General features: G+C 37.2%; 1 protein-coding gene across 2 annotated transcripts in view; it reads right to left on the reverse strand.

The window, feature by feature from the left end:
* Nucleotides 1-12,724, reverse strand: part of PCSK5 (proprotein convertase subtilisin/kexin type 5) — a 267,689-nt gene that overhangs the window by 72,718 nt on the left and 182,247 nt on the right. For both annotated transcript variants that reach the window (XM_076361658.1, XM_076361659.1), the window contains exons 14-17: nucleotides 5,655-5,798; nucleotides 4,041-4,143; nucleotides 3,297-3,490; nucleotides 1,581-1,665 (exon numbers count right to left, since the gene is read on the reverse strand). In XM_076361658.1, the coding sequence (XP_076217773.1) occupies nucleotides 1,581-1,665; nucleotides 3,297-3,490; nucleotides 4,041-4,143; nucleotides 5,655-5,798 (526 nt within the window). The remainder of the gene's footprint in view (nucleotides 1-1,580; nucleotides 1,666-3,296; nucleotides 3,491-4,040; nucleotides 4,144-5,654; nucleotides 5,799-12,724) is intronic.

Here is a 12,724-nt window from a genome sequence, read left to right on the forward strand (position 1 = left end):
AATGGGCCAGTAACAGGACCAGAACTTGAATCCAGGTCTCCCAAGTCCCAGCCAGGGCCCTGCCCATCGATAACTCTGCCAAAAAAATGCAGCAAGTTTCGAACAACTGGGGAATATGAAATGCATGTCCTGCAAGGCTCCATTTATCTGTCACACCCACACAGATGGTGTTTTTTCAAAACATTACCAAAAATTAATCTCAGTTTGCTAATATTGCCCAAGAAAACATGAAGTTTGGGTTCTTTTGATCTTTTATATTTCAATTTCTCTTTCTCTTCTCACACCGAATGGACTTGTCTACTCTCTTCAGTGGTGCTACAAGCTGCTGTTTGTGTAAATGGACAGGGAAACTCAGCTCCTGAGAAATAAAGAAAATGTGGGCATAACTTTTCTATAACAACTGTGTCCTATAAGGTCACAAATCTATGTAATCTTTGGTCTCCTGACATACTTGCCCATTGTAGGAACTTCTAAACTGCTAATTTACTAATTTGATTTTGCAGATACACAGAAGGTCATGCTGAATCTGTTAAAATTCTCCAAAATCTTAACATGGACTGCAAATTTAATAACATTTTAAAAGAGAAGCAGATACTCATATTTCACAGACAGTGTAAATAGACCAATGTTCTGATCTGATCCCATACTTTCCTTCCCATTAGATCACACTTCCTTTTCAAAGGGTCATTTTTAAAAAAAATAGAGATATTCGTAATAAAAATTGTGCAGGCACTTGGAAAATCTAGATGCAATGTAAATACACAGAAATAAGAATTCCTTTACAAAATGTAAAGGGATTCAGCCATTGATGTCCTAGAAACAAACAACATTCAGCTTTTACTAAGAGATGAAAATCCACTTTGATGGAAAGTAAAAGCTCAGTGTTAAAACATTCGCAGAACACTGGTATTCTGCAAGAAGAACCCCTATAGATACTGAATATTGGCTTCATATTTTTTGTGGCATAAAGCCAGCATACATTCTGTCATGAGTTTTATAAGATTTTTGACCTTTGCTGCTTAGATCAAAAGGTCATTCATTCATAAAGGAGCTTGAAATGTGTACTGCTGGTTTGTAGGTTTTACCTATCTGTTTCAAGAATGATTAAGTCCTCCTATGAAGAAAAAATATCCACTGCTGTTTAAAATATGTGCACACTATATTGTAATAGAATTGAGCCTGAGGTACTTGAGATAAGTGAATGTCTGGATGTATGAAGAAATACAATAAAGATAAGAAAATAGTTTCTAACTATCACAGGAATGAATCAGAAAGATTAATATGATTCATCAGCTCTACTTCTAAAATAATACTTGACTGCCGCACTGTAGGTCAAAAAAGTGAAGAAGCCAGCTTTCCACATGACTGTGGCTTTTATTTTGTCTGAAATGAAAAGTCTTCTAAAAAATCCAGTTAGTCAAACTGGCACATAATAGCACAAGAAAAAAATAAAGAGCGATGGAACACATGAAATGAGGGCCACTCAAGGTTAAATAGCTATCTGATGGTCTTCATTGTGTATCCACAGCCTTGTAAGCCTCCTCATGTATTGTATTTAGTTACATCCATCATTTCCTTACCTTAGGCCATGTTTGCATTCTGTGCAGATTTGGAATTCAACACATGTCTTACAGTTTTCACTACATTTTCGGCAAACAATCTTATCTACAAAGGAAAAAAAGAAAACAACCCAGAAAACCCTGGTCAGTTATGTTTAATAAAACTATATAGATTTATTATTACATAACTTATTGCTTTCTAGCTTGACATCAGGAAGAGAAGCAGCAAACTAGACTAAAATAGCTAAATTCTGCCTATCATTAGCTTTTTCCATCAAACATCAAATGGTTTAATCTATTTCTAAACATTTGAAGTTATAGTTGTACCCCGAGAAAAATACGCTTTGAGGTTGGCCTCAAGTTGTGCCAGGGGAGGTTTAGATTGGATGTGAGGAAAAATTTCTTTACTGAAAGAGTGGTTCAACATTGGAACAGGCTGCCCAGGGAAGTGGTGGAGTCCCCATCCCTGGAGGTATTTAAAAGACGAGTAGATGAGGTGCTTAGGGACGTGGTTTAGTGGGCATGGTGGTGTTGGGTTGATGGTTGGACTCGATGATCTTGGAGGTCTTTTCCAATCTTAATGATTTTATGATTCTATGTTAAAAAATCTTCATAAACATTTTAAATTTATATTAACTATTTATGATATGGACTTAAATAATTTTTTCATACTGCAGTGATATGCAGTAACGATTGCCATGTGTTCCAGAGACTGTCCTGCAATTTACCTCTTACACTTTCCATGCACACAGCCTGTCCTGTCTTACCTGATTTGGTGCTTAAAGACACACCTGCATGAACAGGTCTGATCTTAACAAAGTCAACACATAAATTACTTAACACTTGCCTTTTCATCTCAAGAGCTCCCTACTTTAAGAGATGTCTCTCTTTCTTCAGACCTGGTGTCTTTTGAGATGCAGTGCCATGTACCTTTCTGAGAAGAAAACCCCAATGTTCCCATTTAGTCCTAAATTTTCATCTATCCATCTTAATTAGGTAGAATGGAATTCCCTTTACTGTAGTTCTCACACAGTGAAAAATGGAAGAATTAAAGTAGTACCTGTTTTTACTAATCCTCAAAAATGAACTCACAGCTTCATGATGAAGAAAGCAAAAGGTTAGGTTAATTTGATGAACAAAGCTCCTGAGCACATACTTATCTTCTAAGGATGTGTCTAAAGATAACTGAAGTCACTGCAGTTTTAAGCACATGTTTGAATATATGTCTAAGTATTTTTGCTAGCCAAAACTGGAAATTAAACACGGGCAGTCTACTTGGCAATCACAGGAAGAAACTGAAGGCAGGTGTCTCACATGGCAGAGAATTAGTGCTCTTGGGTCATCACCTCATTGCAGATACTTAGGTCTGTCAGAAACATTAATTGCAACCACATTTTACATCTGAGGAGCCTATTTTTCTTAGACCTCCAGTTTAGTGGCCATGGTTGATTTCTCAGCTCTCTCTTCTATCTGGTGCCATATTTGAATTTGGGGGAATGGGGAATGCCTCATGTTCAGAACATGGGTGCTGCCTGTACCTTTCTGGAGTAGCAATAACCTGATCTGTCCTGCAGATTTTTGAGGAGCTTCTTGATCACACTTGGCAACAATTTAATAAGAGGAATAGGATAAGAGACAGATGCATCAACATATACTTTTCCTGCTTTTAAGTATTCCAGCAACCTCCCCAGATCAAATTCTGTAGCCCGCAATAAAGAAACAACAAGAAATACTAACTCTTATCCAGGTAAAACCCATCAGGGCAGTTGGTAATACAGCTATTGGTTACTTCATTCAGGTAGTAGCCAGATTTACAGGTCATGCACTGGTCACTATGGCCTCCAACACAGGTTTCACAATTGGGTGAGCATTTTTTACAGCGTTTCTTGTCTGCATTGTAGTGACCAGGTGGGCAGGTCGAAACACAGATCCTGCAGACAGCAGGGAAGAGAAGGCAGAGTCGTTAATGAAATAACCTGCCACCACATTCCTGGACCATGACTGCAAAGCAGAAGTATTTCTCAGCATTGCTGCTTTTCTAATGATCACATGTTTACTAAGATGTAACCCTCCAAAGCATTGCATCAAGCTGCCTCTTCTCTTCTATTTATTTCCCTACAGCACATGCTATCTCACCGGCAAATGCCTTGTCAGACAGTCATACAGTATCATTTTTGACCATCTACATTTCCTCCTATCTTGTTCAAACTCTATCACAGAAGCTGTAGTATCTATCACAGTTATATATATATAAAGCCTCTTATGAAAAAATAATCAAGAGATGGGGAAATAATCAGAGAAGGGTGTTTGAAGGCTGTACTTTAAATTCTGATTAGCTAGGTTTTTTTTTTTTTTCAACTCCTAAGAAAGTGCGTCAAATTCAGTGGAAAATAAATTTTTCATGACTGCAGCAAAGAGGAAAGGAAGTTAAGATATACACTAAGAAATCTACGAAGTAAAGATTTTTTCTCTTAGTCTTACCGTGTGTTGTTCTTAGATTTGTAGTAGTAGTGCAGACAGTCAGTACAATGATCTGGTCCTGGCCCATCACACCCTACTTTACTGCATTCTGCATTGCAGGGACCTGTAATAAAACCAGAATACAGCAGGGGAAGGGATTAAAACTTCTCATTTAGTAGTTAGCACCCCTTAAAACATAGTATTTTAATGCAGAATGCAATTACTCTGTTTCCCTGTTTGATTTGAATTCCAAATAGTAATTTGGCTCAACCAAAAGGAAAAGTTTTCTTGTACCTGAAGACCTTGCAAATCCTGGCCTCAGTATTTATTCACAATGATTTATAATTTTTAGCAAGTGTGGCATCCTCTATAGTATCTATCAATGAGAAACTATTTCTGGATCCAAACAGATGCTTTCCTAATGAGTAACAAATCATTCTGAACTTTATTCAGAAATGTGCAAAGGCTTCTGTAATTCAGAAGGAATTATTACAGAAGAATAAGGGATTATTAGCAAAATCACTTACAACAAGCAGGTCAACATAAATGATGAACAATATGATCAGTGGGTACTCTGGTTACCAGCTGGGTAACAACTGGTCGAAGTGGCTTCCACAACACAACTGAAGCAGCCACCAGGGCCCAGATGCACTTCCCTGTGTGTTGCTACGTGCTGCAAAAGCCTCAGCTAATACTTGCTGATTAGCAAGTCTTCCATCTCACCTGCACTCATGTTGGACTCGATGATCCTTATGGGTGCCTTCCAACTCGAGATATTCTATGTTTACAATTTTCAAATAGGTCCTTCCTGCTACAGGAGGAGAGAACCATCAACTCCTGCCTTTATGTAGGTGAACAAAGCCTGTGGGTGAAGTTATAACTTTCAGGATCACTGCTCTCTCGTGAATGAAATGTGTTGAGTTTGCCAGCCACCTTGAAATTTCTCCTAACATCAGGTAAATTTGAAGTAAAGTGAGTTTGCTTCATACAAAAACTTAAGAAGTTAGTGACCTTTACAGCAGAGATAGTGTTTCATCACCTACCAAAACAAGGAGTTCAGCAGCTCTCAATCTAAAATAGGGACTGTGGGTCTGACATGCTGTGGCAGGAGACAGTAATAACAGGAACTTCTAAACTGAACTTTGCCCTGCTGTTTGCTTGCCAGAGCTATACTTAAGATTCATCAGCCCTAACCACCTACATGATGCTCCTAATGTTGGATTACATGTAGGAAACTGCCAACTTGACTTATTTTGCAGTGCCAAAAATCTCTCTCTATTGAAGTCTAATGAAAAGATTGAAAAACTTGTATAGGGATCAGTGAGAAACAACACAGATGTAGAAGATAATGTTCCATATATATGTATGCATGTATATATATTTTTATATACTTATATGAAAAGCAGTGCATTCTTCATAGTATGTTAAGTGTAGCTTAAAAATATATAACTCCATGCTTACAAACTCATAAGGATGAAATTAAAATATCTAACTTTAAATTATGACACAAATAGTTCTGTTCTTAAATTAAGAATCCACTTCACTGAACTTTTTACATATGCAGAGTTTCAGGTCACTCCTTCAGCCTATCATGTGTTCAGTAAATCCACAATCAGAGTAAATGAATGTACGCACCTGAATAGTCATCTGTTCCATAATCTTCTGTAGGGTCTTCAACTGGACTAGAGCGCACTCTTTCCACTTTCGGAAAATCATTTCTTGGTGAGTAAGGCTGGATGGATGTTCCATACAGTACTAAGGACCACTCTTTCAATTTGCCTAGAAGTTAAGTATTTAAAATCTAGTTTTAGAAACCATTTCTATTTTCTGTGTCTTACAAAAACATATCACTTGTAAACATGACTTTGTGAGCAGGAATGGAAGACTACTTTTCAAATAAGTGTCTTCAGTTTAATATGGATAGTGCAATCGCTGCTTCACTATAAACTGAGAAAGCATACTTTCTTCAGTCAGATTTTTACATGGCATTTTCATTGCACTCCAGCCTCTTGTAGGTCTAGTAAAACTTTGCACCATGGGTTGAACTCAATATGAAAAATAAACAACAAAACCTTTGGCCATACAGTTATTTGGAAAATGTATATGGTATTCAACAAGGAGTTTTTGCTCTGGATTTCACTTTCCTTCAGAACATTAATTATCCAGTAATTATTATTTGAGATCTCTTAGCTAACTAGCAGTATTCAGAATTCTGACTTAAGAAAGGGGGTATATTTTGTTTATTACTCAAAAGTACTTTCCACTGGCTTACAGGACACATCTCGATGAATGGGAAACAACTTATTTTAAAATCTACATGGTAGAACATCAGTCCCCTCCCAAACCAGCATAATTTCTTATTTATTTGCCCTAGTTATTTGGCAGATATATCACTGCATTGTCTGCATTCTTCACTAATATTTTATCCTTTCAGTACTTGACTGAAGAAAGAAAAAATTGTTTGCCTGCCTGAAGCATTATCTGACTTTTTGGCAAGTTTTTTGTGGAAGAATAAAAAGATAAATGTATATCAAGTCATCAGTTCAATATGTCAGGACACAAAGTGTGAACTTCCAGTCCCCACCTTTCTGTCTGTACTACCTGGTGAATTAATTCTGTGAAAGAGCAAAAGGACTCAGGCCTGAGATAATGCCTAAAGTAATGATGCATAAAAAACTCATCCCTGCTTGAAAAGATGGAATGTAAGTTTAGTCTTACCCTGTTCTCTTGATTATATTTATCTATGTTGGAGTAGCTAGTTGTAAATGTCAAATTCTCATCAGAAGAGAAAGGAAACAAAGGAGCAGAGAGTATTTCTTTTCTGAATTTGAAAGATCCTGTTTTGGAGGCTGTTCTGTGGTTAAAATACTCTTCCCTTAGAACTATTATTTAAAAAGAAGTGTAATCCAGGTATGCCTCTTCTCAAGAAAATCACTTAGTATACTTCATGTAAAATTAAATTCAAGCAATCTTCCTCTTCTTTCATTTTAATGATACTCAATAATTTGGGCTTTCATATTGTCCACTTGGACTTTTTCAACCTGCACAAGCAAATTACTTTGACCCTTGCAAGTGATTTTCTGTATTTTTCCTAATGTCACCTGGTATCCTCCATTGACATGACCAAGACAATACATTATCTCTCTGCTTTTACATTCATCTTTCAAGCAGTAAGCAACAATAAGCAAAACCACTACCTGACAGATGATAGCCCAGTTCTTTTAAATGATTTATACTGGGGTTAAAGATGGGCAATCTCTGTTATCCCTCTGTCTTTTGCCAACCCAATTTAATCTTCCTGGGACAGAAATTTCTACACTTCATATGAAACCTTCTCTGCTCTATACTCAGTTTTTCCGAAGAAACTATAGGCAAGAGACTACATCATATGACAGTTGTTTCACACAGTAGCTTCCAACTTTTCACAGCTAAAGCAAAGCATTACTTTTTTTTTAGAGACATTCAATCCTGATTTAAAAAATCAACTGATGAAGAGTCTACCAAACCTGCTGCCAAACTACTGGCTAATTACCTTGGCTGTAAAACTGCATGCACCTTATTTTCAATTTGTCTTTTCCTACCTCTAGCTCACAGCCATGTAGCTCTTTATTTCCCACTACATTAAAAAGACCCAAATCCCATGTGGGATCCCCATCACATATGGGGATCAAGTTATCTCTCAATGTTCTTTAGAGCGATTCAGCTGCATCCTTAAAGGCACTTTTGTTTTTAGGAAAGGAGTCACACAGGGAGCTCATTTTTAACCAGATATGCAGTCATCTCTACAGCCTTTTCAAAGCTACAGCTTCTCCACATACCGTTTCTGTCCTTTTTGTGTTGTAACCCACTTCTACAGCATATGGACTATAATATATTGGATGCAACCAAAAAATGTGTGTTTTGCTAAGTTATTCAGATCTTTTCATCCTCGTCATTATTATGCTCCAAAGATCACTAAACTTTCCAACGGTTGATTTTATACTTCTTCCAGAACACTGGTAAAAATACTGAATACTAGAAAAAAGTATTTGCAAGGACCCACTAAAAATAAGCACAGGTAAAGATGCTCCTCAGACAGTGTATTGTGTCTGGACTTTACGCACATGGAAGGGCTTGTACTAATATTACTGCAGGAAGGATTGGTGCTTTGAATGTATACCTAATGCAAAAGGGCAGCAAAGGGAATAATGCAGGGTCTCTCAGGAGATTAGTTGCCTTTTAAGAATGGTTCAGTAAATAAAGAGGGGAAAAATTCATGTGACTTGCCAGCAAATAAATAAAGTCTGCCTCAAGGCAAGTTTAATTTGCACAATGAAAATATTTCAATAACTAAGTATATATACATACACACACACTTTTATAATGAATAAACAAAGTGTGCACATTTAAGCCAAAATCTTTCTTTCACCATTTTTGGCAGATTCCATCATTTAGTTTGGCTAGAATAATCCTTTACCCTGCTTGTATTTAGTATGTAACAGAGGTCCCATATTGTATGTATAGGTGAAAGGGAATATCACAGTGTTTCACAGCAAGCACATGTCCACCTCCATAAACTCTACAGAATTAAATGCAGAAATCACATGCACTACTTTTATGAACTGGACCCTGCATTTCTTTACGGGTAACAGATGTGGCATTACCTTGCTAATGCAGGGATATGATGACATGTTCTCAATTTGATTACAGGAAAACTGCAGCTCTTAATTATAAGACCTTTCAATAGCTAAACAAACACACGCACACAACAGAAACAAGAAACAGGCATGATGGTGATATCAGTGTGATAAACTGCAGGCTACGGTGATAAACCGGAGAGGCACCATAAATCATGTTTAAGCACCTTTTGTTTACTTCACATTCTGTTCAGTGCGGAAACTAAGCCCAACATGCCCAAACAGCTGAGTTTATCCACCACTGATATATGGCAGGCACTTTCAAATCTTTCTGAACAGAAGTGTTACCGGGCAGCTTTCGTCACAGGGCAACCACCACTCTAAAAAGTTGGGGGACATATTACTAGACAGTATACAATGAACCAGGATCCAAATTCACAACCAGACTGCATCTTGTGAAATCCAAATGCGTGTAAAAACCTAACCAGTCTCAAGCACTGTTTCAGATTGTGGTTGAAAGAAAGTAAAGAGTAAGCTCTCCAGCAGGATTCCTTCAGTGTATCAGCTTCCTGAACAACCCTTGGTTGGGCAGGCCTGCTTTCTCCACATCCCCTGGCCTTACTGCCCCTTTTCTTCCAGGGTTGGGTCTTTAGGCTTAAGTCCTCATGGAGCAAAAGAAGCAGTCCCATGAGATTAGCCACTGTAGCACTGAGAAGAGTATATATAAAGTATTCAAATCATTAAATCAGTAAGACCTATACAACTATGTATGTAAAACAGGAGTGTGCAGGAACAGGTTTTAAAGTGTAAAGCTGGAAATATAGCTGGCCACTTTTAGACTGTCCTGGTGACATAAAAGGGCTGTAAAAGATGTCTGGAGAATAACCCAAATGAACAGTGTGCAAAATGGCTCCATACTTTTCTAGGCTTTAGTACAGGGAGCGTGCCAGGGAAGAGAAAAGAGGGGAATAGCTGAAACGTGTTGCACTGTGGCTCTCCTTCATGCCTGTTGGATGAACCATGGGTTCCAGTACACACAAAGGTGAAGAGCTACCCTAACTTGTCCTTCAAGCCAGAGATGTTCCTGGCTGAGTCAGGAATAACAAGTGCAAGATGGGGTTGAAACTCATTGATTTTTGTCTCTTTTCAGTAATCTGATAAAAATTAAATTACTTCATTGTTGTTTAATACCTCCCCTCTATCAAATTCTAAAGCACTGAATATTAAAAAAAAACCCAAACAGCAAACCTCCCCCCCAATCCCTGAACAGTTCTGCTCACAGTCTATGGCTGCTTTTCCGAATACATTTAATGAATACCCCTTTTTAGTGTACTGGAAGCTTTGCTCTGCATTTATTGGTGCAATTAACATCACTTAGCCAAGAAACTTTCACCACTGCAAAACCATGGTGAGAAGTGATCAGTGCAGATGAAATGAAGTGAAAATTGAAACACTGGCAATGCTGGTTTTTCCTTTCAGAGCTCTAGAGGATGATAATAAAGATTTTCAAAATGCTGTGCTTAAAGTTAACCACTTGAGTATACAACTGACATTCAAATGACACTGGCCACCCTAGAGTTACCACAGACTTTAATAAAAAATTGTTCGTTGCTCAGCAACGTTGAAAATCACACTGATTATCTTGGTCTTCAATAGGGACTTCTTCATAAGTCATTTATATTTCATATAAATTCACATAACAGGTTTTAAAAATTTTGGCTTATGACTGCTGGTTTAGCATCCTAAAAAAAAAAATCAGGTTATGCAGACAACTGACAGAGGCAATAAGAGAATATACTTTGATGGCCAGACAGACAGAGAAACTTTTTTAAAAAGCAGAGAGATTGGCTATCTGGCCACCTGCTGCATTGAAAGGAACATAACTCAGCTAATGAAGAGCAGAAATAAAGAATTAAAATTCTTATTCAGTTCCATCAGTTTCAACAGCAGTTGAGTGAGGCTGATCTCTGTGTTAGATTTTTTTAGACAGAAAATTATCTAAGCAGCATAAAATCAGCACTTCTATTTTGTCATAATTTTGAAATGAGAGGGTTCATTTTTTTCCAGAGTAAAATGTATAAACCCAGTTGAGTTTGGCCTATGCACCACTTGGAATAGGAAGGAGACTGTACAACTCTGTGTTCACACATCAGAATTCCTCCTGTGCTCTGGCTTGCTCTCAGTCATGATGGAACTAGTCCTACTGAGTTTGTAAGCTGTTGGAGTGATTGGACCAGGTGGCCTCCCAGAAAGGCACATTTACCTTGAACAGGTGAACTGCACATAGCCTTCATTCCAATCTGAATAATTTAACGAACCAAATTTTAACCAAGAGGAATACAAAATCCTCCATCTCAATATCTGGTGGCAGAAACATTAACGGGCCTTTCTTGGGCAAAGTAGAATTGAAAAAATTAACATTCTTCTAGAATAGTCAACTACATGCACATGCCCTATCACACTAGCCTTTCTTATTTCAAACTCATAGCTTTTAAGCACTTCAGTTTGCATTTTAGTCAATGTTTCTTTATGTGTACTTTTGCATGTAGTAGAAACAATAAAAGTACTTATACTTAGTGAGGCTCATTTGAATAGTTTGAATGACTTCCAATAACCTACTAATTCAGGAACAAACATACTTAAAAAAAATGTTAAGTTCACAAACATATATTTTTATAGCTTCAAGTACTTTAAGTTAACAACTATGTCTTAAAATTCAGAATTGATTTTTAGTAAATCAATTAGAAAACTCTTACTACTTTGTGACTTTACTTAGCTGCCTGCAATGGAATGTATCTTTTATCTCACTGAATTATAAACCAATTCTATTGCTAATGTCATTGTAGTCCTAAATATATTTCATAGCAGAATTCTTATAATTAATTTTTATCTACCAGAAAGCAGTAATCAACTAGATTTGTCACTTCCAATGTAATATTATTGCATTCTGACATGTCCAATCAGAGTGTTAATTTAGATTTAGTGATAAATGATTTCCAATACATCAGTAGTATTCGTGTCTCTAATATATTTTAATATAGATTATTTGTTTAAGTGATATTTCACCTTTGATTATTTTTATGGATGGGTTTCCACCGACGTTGATGTGGGGCTCCGAAGAAAGGACTATATTCATTCAGTATTCATGCATAAACAGTGGTATTTTTGTCTGCGTATAATGTATCTATTTTAAAGTATTTTTAAGGTTTAAATTTTCAGTAAGTCCAAAGGCAAGTATACACACATCTCTCATAACCAGCAAACAGAAGTAAGCATGTACTCCTGTGAGTCTCTTTGAAAGCCCTTCTCTCAATCTCCATTTCTTTCAAAGTGCTCACACTGAAATATGTGAATGAAACTGAACTGTGCAGTGGGAATTAAAAGCAGAAGAATGATTGCAGCCTCAAAAATTCTTACTAGGAGCACAGTTCGTGAGTGGACGAATGCAAGGTCTGAGCACTCTGCCCATACACACAGGAGTGCAATGCAATGCAATGCAATGTACCAGTGGTAGCAAACCATGAATTTCTTTCTCTTGTATAGTGGGATTTTCTAGTTGTGTAAATACCGATAAATGTCACTTTTTCTTATGGGTAGGATAAAAAATACAAAGCAAAGAAAAACAACATGAAAAAAAATCCCTGGGCCCTATATAGCTGATATGGGCCAAGTTAATATGGGCCCTATATCAGCCATGAAAGTCAGAGGTAATATGGATGCAGCAGAGTAACTCTGGGCTGCTTTAACAGCTTATGTTGAAGACCTGTTTGATAAATCTATATTCAACATCCAAGAAAACAGATGCCTGCATATGGATGTACCATGACTTCTTTCAAATGTGGCACATGCAGTTCCATGAAGTTTTTGTATCTTTTTTCTTGAAAACTGCGCCTAGTAAAGATTTGGCTTTGTTTAAAGCACTGACTCTTGGTAACCTGTCAGATGGTACAGGGGTCTGTCTCTGCTTGAAGAATTCATGTCTGGTATGATGTAGCTCTAAATGGCCACAGTCTCTTTTTATACTTTGAGGCAACAAGTGACTGCGAGAAAGAGGGCAGTTTACCCCTGAGAAGATGAAATTCTTCATGG

Source organism: Aptenodytes patagonicus, chromosome Z (genome assembly GCF_965638725.1).
Source record: "Aptenodytes patagonicus chromosome Z, bAptPat1.pri.cur, whole genome shotgun sequence".
In the NCBI taxonomy this organism is placed as follows: domain Eukaryota; kingdom Metazoa; phylum Chordata; class Aves; order Sphenisciformes; family Spheniscidae; genus Aptenodytes; species Aptenodytes patagonicus.